This window comes from Galeopterus variegatus, unplaced genomic scaffold (assembly GCF_000696425.1).
Source record: "Galeopterus variegatus unplaced genomic scaffold, G_variegatus-3.0.2 Scaffold1671, whole genome shotgun sequence".
Taxonomy (NCBI): domain Eukaryota; kingdom Metazoa; phylum Chordata; class Mammalia; order Dermoptera; family Cynocephalidae; genus Galeopterus; species Galeopterus variegatus.
In genome coordinates, this window is record NW_007727782.1 from 154,887 (window position 1) to 174,270 (window position 19,384).

The window sequence follows — 19,384 nt, forward strand, 5'->3', positions numbered from 1 at the left end:
CGGACCCCGGGGAGCCCCGGCCCGAGGGCGGCCGCGGCCGGGAAGGACCCGGAGCCGAGGGGGAGGCGGCGCGAGCCCCAGTCCCGGGGGAGGGGCCGGGGGGGACGCAGTGGCTCCCGAAGCCGGCCTGGAGCCTCGTCCGCGCCCCCGAGATGGCCGTCGGGGAGCGTCCCGGTCGGCTGAGGAGGAGACTGAGGCTCGGGAGGGCCCGAGGCTGCTCATTGTTCGCGTGGTGGGTGGAGAAGGGTCCTCTCTTGACCGCGACTGGACTGTGGCGAGGGGTGATGAGGGGCCGGGGAGTCAGGAGACTGGGTTCTAGAAGGCGGTGCCTGATTTCAAGGCTGATGTTGTGCTGAAATAACTAAATTCGACTCTTCTTCGTCCTCCTTCACGTTGTTGAGAAAATTACATAAAGACGCGTGTGTTTATGCATGCACGTGTACGTGTGCACGTGTACACATGTGTGTCTGCGGAGTCACATGCACGGTGCACAGGCGCACACGCCCCCTCAGTGGAAGAGGCAGTCGCGCCCTCGGCGGTGCCTGTGCTCCTGGCTCGGTGGTTTGGGGAGGGAGGGTGCAGATCTCCCAGAAGAGCAGTCAAGGTCTCGTGTGAAAAGTGGTGGGGAGAGGGGGAAGGGCTGGCATATCTGGGAGGGAGGACTGTGACAACTGAGGCCAGCTCTGAGGGGGACCTTGAAGAATAACTAAAAGTCGACCACGTTGGGGATAGAGCGGGGGTGGGGGGGTGGGGGGGAGATTAAAGTTCATTCTCGGTAAAGGCAACTACACAGTCAGAGGCAAAGGAGTGTGGAGGAGAGGTTGACCACGGCCAGCAGTCACATGTGATGAGGGTGATGGTGGCAGTGAGGCTGGCCAGAGAAGGTCTTGGAGAGCCCGAGGGGGAGGAGCATGTTAAGGGTCTTGAACTTTGATACTCTTGCAAGGAGTGCTCTTCATATCCCCTCTGTTCCCCACCTCCCCAACCCACTCCTGCTCCCTCCTCAACTATTCCTTTGTCTTAGTAAATGGCAGGTACAAAAGCCAGTCTTCTCTCTATCACTCCCATCCATGTCCACTTAGCACGCTCTGACACCTCTAATTTTTTTTTTTCCTTTTTGTCTCTTTTTATGACCGGTAACGGGATCGCAACCCTCAGTGTCGCGCCCGTACCGGGACCGGCAACGGAATCGCAACCCTCGGTGTCGCGCCCGCACCGTGCTCAACCAGTGAGCGGACCGGTCTCTATATGGGATCCGAACCCTCGGCAGGAGCGCCGCCGCACTCCCAAGCGCCGCACTCTACCAAGTGCGCCACCGGGCAGGCCCTGACACCTCTAATTCTTTAACACCTACAAATCTTCAATACCTCCTCCATTCCCCCTGCCAATACCTTAACTCTAATCATCTTCTCTAGGCTAGATTTTATTGCCCCTGCTCACTTGCCCTTCATTCCCAGTGCCCAAGTCACTTTCTTACATGCTGATCTGCTCACTGTTCCATGCTCCAGACCCTCTCTGCTGCCCTCAGGTTTATATAGTCGCAGATTTCACCTTGGCTGCCCTTCATTAGTGAAGCCCCTCCTAACCCCTCACCATTCCTCTCCCTCCTAGGGGAGTTGCACCAGACTGTCAGGACTGCTCTCCCAAAGCCTGGACCACAGAGCACCCTGTGCCTGGTGATAACTAATTTGTTAAATATTTGCTGCATGTCATGCACATGTGAACTGCTCTTGTGCCTTTTCTAATTTAGTCCTCACTGTAACTCTCTGAGGGACTAGCTAATTTCCTTCTATAGATGAGGAGATGGAGGCTCAGAAAAGGAGATGATTTGCCAAAACTGTGTCTGGGGCAAGATGCAAATTCAGGAAGAGCCACTGACATTCCAGAGATATTTCTGGAGTCAGAGATCAGATTTGGGTTTTAGAATGAGATCAGATTCTCTGGCAGTGGAGAATAAACAGGACAAGACAAGCCACCGAGAGAACAGTTGGGAGACAGGGCAGGAGCCCAGGCCCCAGGTAATAAGTAGCTGAGCCAGCGCAGTTGCCAAGATGGGGAAGAAGGAATGGATTCGGAGGTCTTGGAAGTGAGTTTTATAAGGGCCTGTTTTATCCAGCAGTGCTTGCTTGGGTGCTACTTTCTAGGCAGAGCAGGAAATACAAAGATGAAATAGAATTTTCTTCCCCTCAAAGGGTACATCCCTTTGTAGTTAAGACGTGGTTAGTAAAAAGAAAACTTTCAGTATGGTTGATAACTCCAAGTAATATATTAGTATCACTAGACTTCCCAAAGAGGTCATGAAAAAAGTTATGAAAGAGGAAAATTATTTGACAATCTTGCCAAAGAATTTTTCCCAGCCTGCCACATCTAATCATTGCCTTAGTCATTCAAAAATATTTCATTATCAGCCTTGAAAAGCTTTGAGGTGGTAACGCTCTGTCCAATGACATTTAACACCAGTGACATTTACATGGGCATTTAGCACTATTGGCTGTATTCTTTTTCATTAGCGTTCCTCCCTGCCCACAGTCCAATTTGAATTAGTCTTGATTTCTTTCAGAATGTGGGCCTATGAACTGGGCTGGTTTTCTTGGCCAAATGGATAATGGAGCGTGGATGAAGGTATGTGGCAGAAGGGTCAGTCACAGTGCTGCCCTCTGCAGTGGATATCCAGGCTGAAAGTGAGAGCCACCCAGGAGGTGCCCCCCCCCATGTGGTACCATTAGTACATTTGATCACTAATGATCCCAAGGCTTTCACAGCACTTAGCCACTCTTCACAAGTTCCTCAAGGGCAGGAGTGTTACTCACCTAAGTATCCATGTGGGCTCTGTGCTCTGCTCCCCCCATCCCCAGTTCTCCCCACCACTGTATGCCTCAGACAGTGAGGGCCCATGGGATCCCCTCAAGTGTTCATTGTACTGATTTGAACAAACGTTTTAAATGAAGTCTTGTTGACTTACGACTGGGTGTTAGTCTGTTACGTATTCCTCAAACAGTCACATAAAGTAGATGTGAATTCCTATTGATGTGTGCGTGTTCAGTTGACAGGAGGGTCGAATCTGAAGAATCAGGCGATGAGGACGGGAAGAAGCACAGCAGCGGCATCGTGGCAGACCTCAGCCAACAGAGCCTGAAGGATGGGGAGGCGCAGGGGGAGGACAACCCAGAAGGTACCAGGCTGAGTTAAGAACTTCACACTCACAACGGGGGCGTGTGTCAGTCGGAGGGTGCTGGCTGTGTTGTACGCAGTCTGTCCCAGTGGCAGTATTGTGTCAGTCCTGGAAAGGACTGCTGTGCTCCTCGGGAGGCCTGGAGGGCTGGGGACAGGTGGACATGACTTCTGAAGCACTCTCCTCAGTAGGCTGACATGTTTATGGCACTTGCAAGGGGGATGCAGTTTTTCCTAATTCCACTGAAGGAATTACTGTTAATAATAATGTTGATACTAGTGTATCATCTGGGACAGAACCAGAAGCTTATTTTATTAACCATCTGTTGGGAAGGCGAAATCTGAAGTAAACAGTATGGCTGACTACAGTGCTTCTACGTCCTGTCATAGTAAGAGGAATTTTAAATCTCTGAGAGAAGTCATTTCTGAGTCCTGCTGCACCATTTTTATAAGCCTGAGGATCAACTTCTAAAGTGCCTGGATGTTAGGAAACTCTTTTTATGTGGAAAATAGCTCCAATAGCCGTCTATTATTTTAATGAGTAACAACAACAAAATAAGTTTAGAGATAGGAAAAGTCAGTCCTCAGCCCAAAATGGTGGGTTTTTGACATCCCCAACAATGGCCTAAGCCTTATTGAGTGTTTGCTTGCATTGAAAAGACTAAGAGAAACGATGTGAACACAGAAAGATGTCCAAGCTATATTATTGGGTGAAAAAAGCACATTTCTCAATAGTACGGATGTTAAAATCTTATTATTATTTTTTTTTTAAAGATGACCGGTAAGGGGATCTCAACCCTTGGCTTGGTGTTGCATGTTAAAATCTTATTTTTAGGGGCTGGCCCGGTGGCGCACTGCTACAGTGCACCGCTTGGGAGCACGGAGGCGCTCCCGCCGAGGGTTCGGATCCCATGTGGAGACCGGTTCCCGCTCACTGGCTGAGCGCGGTGCGGGATCTCAACCCTTGGCTTGGTGTTGTCAGCACCACGCTCAGCCAGTGAGCAAACCGGCCATCCCTATATAGGATCCGAACCCGTGGCCTTGGTGTTATCAGCACCGCACTCTACCGAGTGAGCCACGGGCCGGCCTTAAAATCTTATTTTTAGTTTAAAAATATGAATATGTAGTTTTAACCTGTTTAAGAAAGAAATACATCCAATTGCTGCTAAAGGTCTGTCTGAACAGCAGGTTTTAGAGAGAAACTGGTACATTCTGCATTTTCTAGATTTGTCTTATTTTTAGTTTAAAAATATGAATATGTAGTTTTAACCTGTTTAAGAAAGAAATACATCCAATTGCTGCTGAAGGTCTGTCTGAACAGCAGGTTTTAGAGAGAAACTGGTACATTCTGCATTTTCTAGATTTGCATACAGTGTATGCATTTTTCAGGTGTTAATAGTCATGCATTACCCTTATAAAAATAAGTTTTTTTAAAAAAGCTAATTTTTAAAATAATGTTGTGCTCTCTCTGCCAGCAAAGATGATTAGTAACTATGGCAACCTAATTTTAAGGCAAAAAGAGATTACCACAAAAGTACCAGTCACATTTACTTTGGAACTTCAGAGTCGATGTTCTGGAAGTGACGTGGGTGGAATAAAGTGCATGGGAGATGGGTGGAAACTTTCGTTGCTCTCCGCCTTAGTCGCAGATAGGCCGAGCAGTAGGAGCTCCCAGTGTTCTCAGGTTGGTGCTGCTGAGATGTCAGGTGTTTGTGAGGACTTGAGAGGTGGCAGAGCACTGTTGTGTGCTTTCTTTCCCTGGCTCATTAGCATAGGCTAATGATGTTAGCATCGTGATGTACAATTATAACGATGCTGTAATGTGTAATGGACAACGAGGATAAGACTCACTGCAGCCTGCCCAGGGGCACGGAGCTACCAAGCTGGCTGTCTGGACTGGAACCCGCTTGTCTAAATCCAAGGTTCTTTCCTCCAGGCGACTAGCTGGTGCTCTGGGAATGTGCATTTCTAGTCTTTAGAGAAACCAGTTCAAATAACACAGAATCAAATATGTCAACTGTTACCTTCTACTTATTTTCTCTAATTTATATTTAAAATATGATCAATACATAAGACATTTGGAAGGGTGTTCTAAGCTGATAGCTTTGTTTCAGAGGTTAAGTTGACATTTCAAGTATGTTGGGGGGCCAGCCCCATGCTTGATGTATTACTAACAGGACCCCTTTAAGCCATGTGACCACATGTCCTGAGGAGCCTGGTACAGCCCCATTTCCACCTGCTAGCCAAGTGTGACTCTGTAGTGCCCCCTTTTACTCTCAAAGTGTCTTGGTTTGGACACTAAATGGCCTGGGCACCCTGCCTTAACTGTAGTTCCTCTTCCAATGCAGCTTCCTGAGTTCATGATCAGTGAACTGTCTTTTGCAGGGTATTTGGGTACAACTCTTGGTTCTGCCAAGTTCTTTTTATTCGATTCTGAGGTAGGTTGGTATCTTATAAATTTAACGGATAAACTATAGTAAATGACTTTTTTTTTTAACTAGCCACTGTAGTAGGCATAGTGAAAATACGGTGAAGTCAGCCGTGCAGGGCCATTACTTCTTTGGTAAGCTGGCCCGATGTCAAGTGCTCCTCTCTGAGGCCTCCAGTCGAGGAGCCAGGCTGACCAGCACACAGGCCACTCATTCTGGGAGGAGCCAGCATCCACATGAGGCCCAGGGCTGGGTGGGCCACTCCACTGCTGCCGCAAATGCAGGCTTTCTAGGAAGGGGCGCGGCACCGAGAGCCCGAGTGAAATAGTGACAGCAACGGCCAGTTTACAGGAAATGCAGGACAGAGAGAATGCTGGGGATATAACGTACAGACTCCAGGCTGGGAGCAGCAGCACAAGACAAGCAGCCCGTTTTCTTCCAACAAAAAACTGTAAGGGAAAAACGGGATTTAAGAGAAATACTATCCAGTCACGACGTGACCTTATTTGGATCCTAATTCAAACAAACTTGGGGGAAGAAATTGTAAGACAGCTGGGAAAATGTGAACAATGACTAGATATCTGGTGGTATTGAGGATTTACTGTTCTTTTAAAGTATTTTATCTGGATCCCCGTACCAGCAAGTGGCCCAAAAGAATAATAATAAAGTGTCTTAGGGTGTGTGTGAGTGTTGCACGTGTGTGTGCACATGTCTCTGAGGTAGGTGTGTGTGTCTGCGTGTGTCTTAGTCGTTTCTGAGGTATGTGCTCACATAGGTTCTGATGAAATGAAGAGGAGGGGCTGCTAATAGGAGCATCCTCGCAGCCCCCTCAGGCATGGAGGAGAGTGGCTCTCTGGGGTGGAGAGGCCTCATGAAATCTGAATGGGCTTCTCTGCTGGAATTAGTTCACTGGCCTCCCAATTGAGAAATGCGTTTAAATTATTCAGCAAGGCTCTTTGATCCTGTCTGCTCAGCTGCGCTTCATTTTGTTTTGCTCTGTGCAGAGAGAAGGGTTTGCAGTTGCCAGGCCACTTCCCAAAGCAATGAAAGGCACATCTTAGAGCATCTGATATGCCCAGCATGCCTGATTTATTGCCACAAACAAGAGAAAGAACTTGTGGGAGGACAGGCTGCCACTAGTGACACACTCGGGGGGTTAGGACAAGGTGGCTGCGTGCATCATGGCAACTAACTGGGCTCACCTGCAGCTCCATCAGCCTCCTTTTCCCCCTCCTTCCCACCAGCAGCTTCAAACTCCATTTCCTTTCTTGGAAATTTCAGAGGCACAGATGGAAGTTTAGACACCCTTGCCAAAAGCTGAATTTGGGAAACGTAGAATGTTCAAAACATCCCCATTGTTGGAGCAGGATTTAGCCAGACCCTGCCAGTCTCTTCAGGCCTCAGTGTGTCATCCTATTGGTTTCCCCTCTGTGTTTGCCTTATCTCTGTGGGCTGAGCATCTCCAGACCTTAGCCAGAGGTGCAGCTCTTCACCAACAGGGGCCGCTGCCTCCTCCTATGAATAGGGTTCTGAATGTGCTTTTTTTCTGTTCCCTTTTCCAGAGGAACCTGAGCTGCCTGTGGATATGGAAACTATTAGCCTGGACAGAGATGCAGAGGTAATGCCTGCTGCTCGACCCAGCCTCAGGGGTCATGGTGATGGACCACCCCGACCGTCAGGTTATCTTTTATGAAGGTGCCAGATTAGTAAGTGATTTCCATAGACAGGTCACCTAACCCTCCTTTGATTGGATCAGATTCCTGTATTCTTTCTGTTTTTAATGCTAGTGATTGAAATCCCATCTATGTATGATCCTTGAGGACTGTGTAGCAAATGAGGCACCTTGGCTCTTGAATTATGTGGGTCCAGTGATTATGGTGTATATGGTGGGGTCCTCACATCCCCAGTCTCTGAAAAGCAGCATGCGTGAGGAAGACTGCCAGGAGGACACACCCAGGTGCTGTGTCATAAATCCTGAGCTCGAAGCCAGTCACTGACGGTGACATTATAGGGGTGACCTCCTCAGAGCCCAGGGTTATGTTTTATGCTCAAGGGACTAGGATGTGAGAGAAAGGAGTCATATACCAATTGTTTCAGGGGTCAGTTTTACATAAAACTAATATAGCTAAGCCAAAGAGCTCTTGGCAGCTCCCCAGGTCACCACACCTGCCTCCCCAACCCTCTCCCTCACCTGCACCCACCCTTCAGGCCTTCTGCTCTAGGAAACAGCTCTTCAGGACCTTTGCTATAGCTGAGCTACATCCCTTCTTTGTTTCAGGATGTTGATCTCAATCACTATCGCATTGGGAAAATCGAAGGGTTTGAAGTGCTGAAGAAAGTGAAGGTGAGAGGGACTCTGTCCTTTCCCATGAGGTGACTCTGCAACACTCAGTAGCTGTGGATAAACCCACAGCCAAGAGACCTGTGCTGCCATGGTCCATGTTCCCATCCCGTGGAAGGTGCTGGCCTATATCTAGACCTCATCAAAGATCTGTCTTTGTTCTGATCATGGCAGATGTTATGAAGCAGTCAAGGAGCGTGGGTGGCAGCCCTCCTGGAGCTGGCTTGCCTGAGCTCAGGCAGATAGAGATGCAGCCTTCAATTAAACACTCACCAAATGTTATAACCCTTAACTCGGTTCAGTTAAATTTGTCCCTCAAAACTGAGCCCACTGAGTGTTCTTTCATTCTGCCAGGAAATGGCATCACTCCCAACCGCAGACTGATCACCCCCCACCACCCCTAGTAGGCCTGCTGGGCATGGGGCCTGCCTCCAGCGGCGTGACCTCGGGTGGGTGGGGCAGGGCCAGCTCAGCACCTTTGCCCACCTGCCTCTCTTAAGTTTGGCATCTTCGGGAAAACGGGAGAATGAAGACACATCCTGCCACGAGGAGGGCTTGTCACGTGTCCTCCGGTTTCACAGCTGACACTTTCTGTGGCCTTTCTGCTGCCTTTATCAATCCTTTTCTTGTCCCCCAGACTCTGTGCCTCCGTCAAAATTTAATTAAATGCATTGAGAACCTGGAGGAGCTACAGAGTCTTCGAGAGCTGGATCTTTATGACAACCAGATCAAGAAGATTGAGAATCTGGAGGCGCTGACAGAGTTGGAGTGAGTCATGAGACCCAGAGAAGACTGGGATAGGTAGGGGAGGGGGGTGGGGGGCGTCCAGTCTTCCCAGAACCAACCCCGGCTCTTGGCCCTTAGAAGGCCACCTCTGCCGCGGGGTCCTGCCCCACACCTGGCTCCCAGGTCTCTGTCTGCCTGTGTTTGGGGCTCCAGAGGGCATGTCAGCTTCATGCGTATCATACCTTTGCCCACCTGCCTCTCTAAGTTTGGCATCTTCGGGAAAACGGGAGAATGAAGACACATCCTGCCACAAGGAGGGCTTGTCACGTGTCCTCCGGTGTCACAGCTGACACTTTCTGTGGCCTTTCTGCTGCCTTTATCAATCCTTTTCTTGTCCCCCAGACTCTGTGCCTCCGTCAAAATTTAATTAAATGCATTGAGAACCTGGAGGAGCTACAGAGTCTTCGAGAGCTGGATCTTTATGACAACCAGATCAAGAAGATTGAGAATCTGGAGGCGCTGACAGAGTTGGAGTGAGTCATGAGACCCAGAGAAGACTGGGATAGGTAGGGGAGGGGGGTGGGGGGCGTCCAGTCTTCCCAGAACCAACCCCGGCTCTTGGCCCTTAGAAGGCCACCTCTGCCGCGGGGTCCTGCCCCACACCTGGCTCCCAGGTCTCTGTCTGCCTGTGTTTGGGGCTCCAGAGGGCATGTCAGCTTCATGCGTATCATTGTGTGTTGGACAGTCTTGACTTGCGAAGTTAACCTTTGATTGGAAGTGGGGACTTGTAGCAAGTGTCCATTCAAGGATAATGTCGAAATCAGGGAGAGGGGAAAGTTAACCTGAAATTTCCTTTTTTTGCCCTTTGAATACGTTTTTTTTTTTTTATCAAGGAATGAATGATGTTTCTAATTTAAGGAATCAGGTCCTAAGTATAACTTTACCCAGACTTCTGCCCTTTGTTGTGTGTTCATTTTAGTTTTGTTTGCAATTCAGCGTTAACGGGGTCCCTTCTGTGTGCAGAGCCTGGGAAGTTAGTTAAATTCTGAGATATGTGCAACCTGTGCTCATTTAAAAAAATGTATTTTGCTTGTTCCCAGGATTCTAGATATTTCTTTTAATCTTCTGAGAAACATTGAAGGAATTGACAAGTTGACGCAACTGAAAAAACTCTTCTTGGTCAACAATAAAATCAGTAAAATTGAGAACATAAGCAACTTACATCAACTGCAGATGCTAGAGCTGGGATCTAATCGCATCCGGGTAGGTGCAGACGGCACTAACTAGCGTCCACTCAGGGAGAGACATGTAGACTGAACAGTGATGCGCGGAGGATGTGTGGTTGGCTTTATTTTTTTTATGGTGCTATGATTTTTTTTTCAGGAACAGGGAAATTATTTTTTTAAGAAAAATGCTAACAGGAAGTCAGTTAGAATATGCGCCCAAACTGAGGGGCCGAGCCTTTTCTCTGCACATAGATTTTAGTCGCCTCCATCATGATCCTAACCCAGGCCATGGTCAGTCACTAACGGGAGGGAAACTGAAGTCAAGCCAGTAAACAGTTATTAAGCCACCTGCTATTCACAAGGCACCATGAGGAGACCAGACGAGACGGCATGTACCACCTGTGGTGGCTCACGGTTGAGTAGAGGAACACACGATCAGCAAAGAGAAGCAATGAGGGAAGGTTTGGAAACTGGGCAAGAGGGGCAGAGAGCCACGGAATGAGGCACTTGCCCCAGGAATCCCAAGTGAGCATTTTAAAGACCTGGGGTCAGAGCTTCCAGCGTCTGTCTTCTGTAGAGAGCGAGGCTCTTGGGGCACTTTAATGTGCATTATGTAGAATAACATAATAACTTGTCAGCTCAGAAGTTTAGAACTGGAAGGGACTTTAGAAATCTGCTAACCCCTGGGCTCTCAAACTGTGTTCCCCAGAATTGCAGAGCTTTGCAAACATGAGCGTTGGGAGCAAGCCCAAGAGGCAGGGCCTCAGGCCCTCCTGCATTTTTCTGTTTTTTCATACTGTACTCTCAAGTAAGATTTCACTGGGAGATTTTCATAGCAGATAAGTAACATGCCCATCATCACAGAGCTAAAATCCAATGGGCCGGCCCGGTGGCGCACTCGGTAGAGTGCGGCGCTTGGGAGCGCGGTGGCACTCCCACCGAGGGTTCAGATCCCATATAGAGACCGGTCCGCTCACTGATTGAGCGCCGTGTGGGCACGACACTGAGGGTTGCGATCCCACTGCCAGTCACAAAAAAAGACAAAAAGGAAAAAAAAAAAAATTGAAAATATTGACACATTAACCAGTCTGGAGAGTTTGTTTTTGGGAAAAAACAAGATTACTAAACTTCAGAACCTGGATGCACTTACCAACCTGACAGTCCTCAGTATGCAGGTATCACTACTCCTGAGCTTCCCACTCCCCCAAACCCCAACAGGGCCAGAGCTGCTAAACACAGCCATGGTTTTTATCTTTTACTACATCATGATCAGCACTTCGTTTCATTGTCAGTAAGTGACTGAAACATTAGATTAAACAGACTTCATACACACACACACACACCAAACTAAAATTTTATTCTTTAGGGGTCATGTTCCTTACCCAGTACCAGTCCTAGGTGGTTTTTTGTCAGAAGGGACTTGTTCAGAAGGTTGAGCTTGAGAGGGGGTATAGCTCAGTGGTAGAGCATTTGACTGTAGAAGGTTGAGCTTGTCCTGAATCCTCCTGCACCGTCTGGCTCAATGACAGGAGCACCTCCTCCGTCCCCTCACAGAGAGCAGAAGCCCCACTGGGCCTCCGTGCCTGGGACAGGTGCACGCCAGAGTGCGCTGAGGCTCCTGCTTACCTTTTCTGTCAGAAGCAGCTTAGTGGAACCACAGTTGCCAGTTATAAAGCAGATGTTCTCTAAAAAAGTTCTTAAGGTCTAAGGGCTCCCCACCCTCCCCAGCTCTCCTTGCTGACGCGCACGAGAGACACGTGCCCACAGAGGTTCCTGCCCTCCTCAGCTGCCTCCACTTCAGCCTGCTTTTCCTCAGTACAGTATTCAAGACAAATAAAAGACTTTTTCTCTCTCAGTTTTACTGGGTTTTTTCTGTTTTGTTTAATGTAACCAGACTGGTCATTTTTTGTTATTGTGAACACAGTGTTTCCATCTCATTTAAGGCTCCTTTGGCCTTTGTACCTCAGCTCCAGGCCTAGTTGCCATTATTAATGTTGTTTTGGAGGAAAAATCACGTTCTGAATTTCATTTCATCAACATGTACGTAAATGTTTAGAACAATTAGAGTTTGCCTGTGGAAAGTTGGTCACCGTCCTCCAACTGTGTGGTCAAAGTAAGAACCAGCGTGTAAAGCAGGTTTTCGCGTGTGCGGTGCAGGGTAATGAGTTGAGGTGTTCCTGAGAGGTGGGACAGTGGCTGGCGAGAGTGCAGGGACTGTGGACAGAAGGCCCTGGTGTGCACAGCAGGAGCGCCTGAGGAGTCCAGGCTTGTGGGGACACTGGGCCCCTTGCAGCTCCCCAGCCTCCTCATACAAGGTCCACACTGTGGGTCACTGGGAGATGGGCATGTCTGCAGCAAGTCCCCAGGCGAACAGGAAAGAAGCGATAATTCAGAATTTTGTCAGCGGGAGTGCTACACCATGGTCTTGGTTAGGCATCAGGTCATTCCTGGACCTCTGAAACATCAGAAAAAAAACAGTGGCTGCGTTAGAGGTAATTATGCGGCTGCAGTATTCATCATGATCGAGTGTGACCATCTTTTCTCTGGGATCTTTTCAGCTAGAGATCAAATACTCACCTGTATTTTCTTCTAAGTTTTATCTCTTAATTTATCTGGAATTTATTGTTGTGGTGGGAGGTAAGTAAATAAATGTACCTTTTTCCTAAATGGCAAATGCACTGTCCCTACAGCACTTATCAATCGACCCCTGTCACTGACATCTCGTGACACCTGTCTTGTTCTGGAGCTGCGCTGCAATAATCTGGGCTCTTTCTTCCCATTGGTCTGGAGTGTGCTTGACCAGTCTGTGACTGGCAGTTACTGTGGCATTGTGGGTTTTGTAACCTCTGGGTGCCTGCTCTTCCCACCTTGTCCCCTTCTTTTTTTTTTTTTTTTAATACTTACTGGTTTGCTTTTGGATGATCTTTTAAAACTTCGTCTGGCTCCCCATCCGCCAAAAAACCATGAAATGGTGTTGAGTGTATGACATGTAAGTGCAATTCCCTGAGCTCAGAGTTAGGGTCCAGTTCTGCAGCCAGAGCCTGCTACTAGCTCCCTGCCCCTAGTGCTGAGCCTTTGTGCTTGGGTTTCACGAGGTTCAAGTCCTACTGTGTGTTAGAGACCACTTTTGTCTCACCAGTTTCTGGGCTCACACACGCGATGTCCTCAAGCACCACAGAACGGGTGCGGGTGCTGGAGAGAGCTGCCCTCTGGGGGCCTGGCTGCCACGCTTCTGAAAAGTTCTCCCAAGGCCCTTTGTGCTCTGAAACCCCCTGAACTCCCAGTGCGTTATAGAGCTCGGCACTCTGAGCAGACCTGAGCACCAAGATAAGACGGTTTGAAGGCACTGCCTCAGCTGCGTGCCAGTGCCCAAGCTCGCACGAGACATATCATGGTGACTGCATAGTGTGCTGGAGAGTGGCGGGTCTTGTGCCTGTGCACATCTGTGACTTGGCCAGCACTTGCAGCACAGGTGCCAGGTGCTGGTGTGATGCTGGGTGGCATGGCCGGGCCCTCAAGGAGCTCAAAGGCCATGGCCATAGTACCTTTGAGTCAACAGAGCTGCTGGCTGATGCTTCTATGTGTGTTTGTGAGTTTTGTTTTTATTTTATTGAGACATTTTTTAACTTTCTCTTAAAATGTGGGAGGATTTGGAATCAGTATATCAGGAATGCAGTAAAAAATAGAAGAAGAGAACCCTCAGTCAGAATGGGGGGTTGGGGGGGTAGTGAGGGCAGAGGGAAGGGAACGTGCTTTTGCCAGAGGCTCTCAGCCAGCTTGTAAATGTTTTCCTTTTGATTATAGAAAAACTTGCCAATTGGTTAGTATTAGACACTGTAGCAAGCAGAGAAGCTTTAACAGAATCTTCACCACAAAATGGCTCTTCTGTAGATCTTGAAACTCTGTAAACTTTAAAAAAATTATTGCCCAGTCTTAGCTGTTGTGTACTAAAAAGTGAGTGTCTAGTTTGCATTTTTAGAGCAGAAGATCATGAACACACATGCTGTCTCCTGGCGGAAGCACGCACTTCCCACAGCCTGGGACACTGTCCTCAGGTACTGGGTATCTGCTCCCTTCCTGCTTTGGTCATTTGTGAGCTCCAGGGGGCCAGAGACCCGGTCTCCCTCCACTCCCAAGCTTTCCTTCCTCTGCACCCTTGCCCCTGGTGGCCTCTTCCTAGACCAGAGGGCCTGCGTCTGGAGCATGGGCTGGGGTATGAGAGTGCATCCTCTCTCACCTCTGCTGCGTGCCTGGGCAGCTTTTCACCCTCACTGAGCCCTGGGTTCCCTGTCCCTAAACAAAGACAGGAATTCTGTTTTGAGGATTACTTTGTATCATACATTTCCTCTTGATCAGTGTTACTGCATTCGTCACCCCTTCATCAAAGCCCATCTCAGCTCCAAGAGTCACTGAGCTCCTCCCAGGACCATCAGTCTCACTGGGGTCTCAGTGGAGAGGGACCTGGGTACACAGGACTTGGAGTCTGACACAGCCAGTTTCAAGTCCAGGGATAATGGAAGCTTGGTGAGGTGCTGGGAGGGTTCTGTGTGGAAGCGCTGGAGCCACGTCTAGCCCAGGGAGGGCTACAGGAGGTGGGCAGGCCTCATCCCTCCCTTAGCATGCCCCTGTTCCGTGAAAGCACCAGGCTCACCCCACAGCCCTGCGCCCAGCAGCCCACACCACATGTGTGGCCACGCAGCCATTGTTGAACTGAGGTAACCCAGGAATATATTTATTTCCCTATTTTAGAACAAACTCACGATGTTGGACATCGCGTCAAATAGAATCAAAAAGATTGAAAATGTCAGCCATCTAACAGAGCTGCAAGAGTTCTGGGTAAGTTGAATACATGCTGGGATTGATGATGCTTTGACTGGACTGGTCACATTGACTAAAAGGCCATGTAAATGAATACAGGGTTGTCTGGCCCTGTAAGCCTTGATGCTGAGCAGTCAGGCATGTCATGGGATGTGGGGTAGACCTTCTTGCGGGTTTGTACTGGTGGTGTCTGTGGTCTTGCTGCTCAGAGCACGATCCACAGTGAGCTTGTTGGGAATGCCAAGTCTTGTGCCCCACGGTATACCAGGTGCAGACTGAATCAAAATCTGCACTCCAACAAGATTCCAGGTGATTGCAGTGCACACGACTGTTCAGGAAGTCCTGACCTGTATATGGTTAGACCCAAGAATTGTTTGACTAAAAGGTTTCCAAACCCCAGCAGAGGAGGCAAATACCTTCACTGCAAACATGTCCCAGCACAACAGAAGGAACAGTTGGGTGGGTTTCTGCAGCTGATCATCGTGGAATTTGCCTGTTTCCGTCTGGTAGTTGCAGGTGTGGTTTTGAGAGTAGTGTTATACAGAGCAGTGGGGAGAGAGGTAGGAAACAAGAAGAGGTCTTTGCAATTCCCCTAAACGGTTGGGAAATTATCACCAAGTTGAAGTCCTCAGTGTTAGAATTCCACGAGGGAGTTCTCCTAAGGCTTATTGACTTCCCCTAGCATGTGGCCCCTACCGGGACCATGTCACACATGTCACCCTATGATGCTGTGGATTGAATGTTGTCCTTGGCTGCATCAGTCTGATCCCAGCCTCATGCTGAGTCTAAGGCATGATTCTTCCTGGTCTAGCCGTGCTGCAGACCCTGCATATGTCCTGTGCATTTCCCTTTCCCCATCTTAAAAGATTGTCCCATTTTCCCTAGAACACAAGTGACCTGCTATGGAAATGTCCCTTGTCCCTTACTAATACTGTCAACCTAAATTAACAGAGGGAGATTCTACAAAGATTATGAGTTTATTTGGGAATGAGCAGGAACATCACAGTGCAGAATTCATGTGCCATGGCACCACTGGCATGTTCCAGGAGGCTGAGGTAAGGAGGAGCTTTTGAAGGCAAAAGGAAGAATATGCATAGGTTGATCTGAAACAAAGAGAATGTGGGTTACAGGAGCTTATTTCAGGAGTTGGTGCCAGTTCACCAGTGGAGACAATGTGTCAGGCAAGTGTTCTTGTGCATCTGCCTATCTTCCCCTCTGACTCAGGTAGCAAGCTGCAATTTGAAAAGTTCTTGGCAAAAATTCTTGTTACAGGCATATGTGTATTAGAGCCCTTCAGAGAGTCTTTGTGATAGTTCTCATCACAGGCATGTGTGCCTGAGGGCCCCTCCTTCTTAACCTCCTGGCTCTGTTTTGTTGGGTTTGACATAAATGATTCAAACTTGATATTGACAACATTCACAATACCATTGAGTCTTGGGTAGTGTCATAATGTGGCACCAGAGCATGTCTGGGAAGAGCAAAACCAGAATTTGGTGGGTGGTGAAGGTGTCCTAGGCCAGGGGGAGACAAGAGACTCCATGAGCCCAGGTTAGACTGCTTTCCATTCTGATCTAATAATTATCACTACAACCTTGTGAATAAGGTGATATTACCCCATTTTGTTTTGTTTTGTTATTTTTTAATTTTTTTTAGAAAAGATGACCAGTAAGGGGATCTTAACCCTTGACTTGGTGTTGTCAGCACCACACTCTCCCAAGTGAGCGAACCGGCCATCCCTATATAGGGATCCAAACTCTTGGCCTTGGTGCTAATAGCACCACACTCTCCCGAGTGAGCCACGGGCTGGCCCTGGTATTACTCTATTTTGAAGGTGAGGAATTGGTTTCCAGGAAGGGAAGTTGCAAACTAGGAACTCTCAAACTCAGTTCTAATCTAATATCTAATTCTTTTTTTTTTTTTTTTCCTTTTTGTCTTTTTTCGTGACCGGCAACGGGATCGCAACGTTTCCAGGAAGGGAAGTTGCAAACTAGGAACTCTCAAACTCAGTTCTAATCTAATATCTAATTCTTTTTTTTTTTTTTTCCTTTTTGTCTTTTTTCGTGACCGGCAACGGGATCGCAACCCTCGGTGTCGCGCCCGCACCGCGCTCAACCAGTGAGCGGACCGGTCTCTATATGGGATCCGAACCCTCGGCGGGAGTGCCGCCACACTCCCAAGCGCCGCACTCTACCGAGTACACCACCAGGCCGGCCCTAATATCTAATTCTAATATCACATTTTAGATGCACTCATCTAGTCCCTAAGGAAGTAATAGGAAACCAATCCTAATAAGTTTTTAATAACCCAAATACTATGTTTGTTGATTTTCTGTTTGTTCTACCAATTACTGAGGGGAGAATGTTGAAATCTTTCAGCTATAATTGTCGATTTATCTATTTCTCTTTTCAGTTCCATCAGTTATTGCTTCTCATACTTTGAAGGTCTGTTATCAGGTGCATACACATTTAGGATTATAATGACTTCCTGGAGAATTGATCCCTTTATCATTTGAAATCTTCCTCTCTATTGCTGTCCTGTTTATCCTTGTCCTAGAAATCTGCCTTGGCTGTTTTAATATAGCCACTTCATCTACTATCTTACGATTAGTTGTTCTCATGGAATCTTTCTCCATCCGTTTCTTCTTTTTTTTTTTTTTTGGCAGCTGGCCAGTACAAGGATCAGAACCTTTGATCCTGGTGTTATGAGCACCATGTCCTTCCAAGTAATCTATCCATTTATTCTTCACTCATGTCTTTGTAATTAAAATGTTTTTCTTGTAGATAATGTACAGTTAGATCTTACTTTTTTATCCAGCTTGACAATCTCTGCCTTTTAAATGAAGTGTTTAGACTGCTTACATTTAATGTAATTACATTTAACTGCATTTTGTGTAATGCTTGGGTTTAAGTCCACTGTCTTGCTATTCATTTTTTATTTGTCTTCTATTCTTTGTTCAAGATTCAAGGGGAAACCATGTGGATTGCTGGAACTTTCTTTCCTACATAGCTCACTCCTATCTAGAAATTTCAGCTGCTTCTGCCTCCCCGAATTGTAATCACCATGCCCATTCACTATGGTCACCAGGCTCTGCCTGGGTCCCCTTCCTCAGGGTCCAGAAAGTTCTTCCAGACAAAGGCCAAGGCGACCATAGAGCTCACCTCCTTTATTACATTTGTCACAGGAGTCACTGTCCTGCAGTGCCCATTGTCCAATGTATGATAACAATTGTTTCATGTATTTTGTCCTGTTTTTTAGTAGTTTATGACAAAGAGGCAAGTCCAGCACCAATTGGTCCATCATGGCTTGAAGCAGAAGTCCTGCTTATTCACTAAATAGTGTCTCTGTTCTGTCCCCACCCCACCACCTCCAGCTGTAGAACGTAAGCTTCATGAGGGCAGGGAATTTGTCTGTCTTATTTACTCTTTTCCCTCCCAATTTTTCTTATTGTGGTAAGATACACATAATATAAAACTTACCATCTTAACCATTTTTAAGCATACATTTCAATGGCATTAAATACATTCATAATGTTGTGCAGCCATCACCACATCTGTTTTCATTTCTCTTTCCATCTTATAAAAGTAAACCTCTGTACCCATTAAACAGTCTCCCACCCCAGCCCCTGGCAGCCACCATCCTACTTTCTGTCTCTACGATTGGACCATTATAAGCACTCCCTGTAAATGGGATCACACAGTATTTGTCTTTTTTTGTCTGGCTCATTTCATTCAGCATAACGCCCTCAGGTTTCATCAATGTTATAGATGTGTTGATTTCCTTCTGTTTCAGGGCTAAATAATATTCCATTGTATGTGTATGGTTTGTTCTCTCGTATCTCACCAGCACTTAGAATAGCCTGACATGTACTTGGTTGAAGGAAGGTTGGTCAATTGGGAGGAGGCCAACTGTAGATAACATTGAAAAACATGCTTACACACACATATCAGATGGAAGTTAATATCCTTATACTAAAACAGCTCATACAAAGGCGCCATTTGAAAACCAGGGATAGAACATGAATAGGCAATTCACAGAGGGAGAAGTAACAGTTGCTTATAAATACATAGAACATTTCCTATCTCATTGATTTTTTAAATACACTAAAACAATGGGATACCTGCTTTGCCTGTCAGGTTGGCAGAGACTTGTAGAAGGCAGTTGCAGCCATCTGCAACACAGCAGATGCTCATGACTACTGAAATGACCTGTTCAGTACATGTTTTCTTTTTTTAAAAGATAACTGGTAAGGGGATCTTAACCCCTGACTTGGTGTTGTCAGCAACATGCTCTCCCAAGTGAGCCACAGGCCAGCCTTAGTACATGTTTTCTGGGGCATTCAGAGCCTTGAAAACATTCACACACTTAGACACAATGTTTTCACATCTAAAATCTTAATAAAATGATGAGAAATGCAGATAAAGATTTATGTACAAAAGTATATAAATATCAGGATTCATTTTTTACAGTGGAAATAGCTTTGTTGTATTTTCTGGTGATAAAAGTATATCTGCTGGCCCATTAGCTCAGTTGGTTAGAGCACAGTGTTATAACACCACGGTCAAAGGTTCGGATCCCCATACCAGCCAGCCACCAAAAAAATTAAAAATAAATAGAAGTATATCTGTTCACTGTAAAAAAAAAAAAAAAAAAAAAAAAAAAAAAACCCCAAAAAA

At 47.1% G+C, this 19,384-nt stretch overlaps 1 protein-coding gene across 1 annotated transcript in view; it reads left to right on the top strand.

Annotated features, from left to right (window-relative positions):
- The window catches only part of PPP1R7 (protein phosphatase 1, regulatory subunit 7), a 39,300-nt gene that overhangs the window by 506 nt on the left and 19,410 nt on the right, over positions 1 to 19,384 (top strand). Inside the window, exons 2-7 of the mRNA XM_008578370.1 lie at positions 3,044 to 3,172; positions 7,163 to 7,218; positions 7,879 to 7,944; positions 8,579 to 8,709; positions 9,768 to 9,930; positions 14,643 to 14,729. Of these exons, the coding sequence (XP_008576592.1) occupies positions 3,044 to 3,172; positions 7,163 to 7,218; positions 7,879 to 7,944; positions 8,579 to 8,709; positions 9,768 to 9,930; positions 14,643 to 14,729 (632 nt within the window). The remainder of the gene's footprint in view (positions 1 to 3,043; positions 3,173 to 7,162; positions 7,219 to 7,878; positions 7,945 to 8,578; positions 8,710 to 9,767; positions 9,931 to 14,642; positions 14,730 to 19,384) is intronic.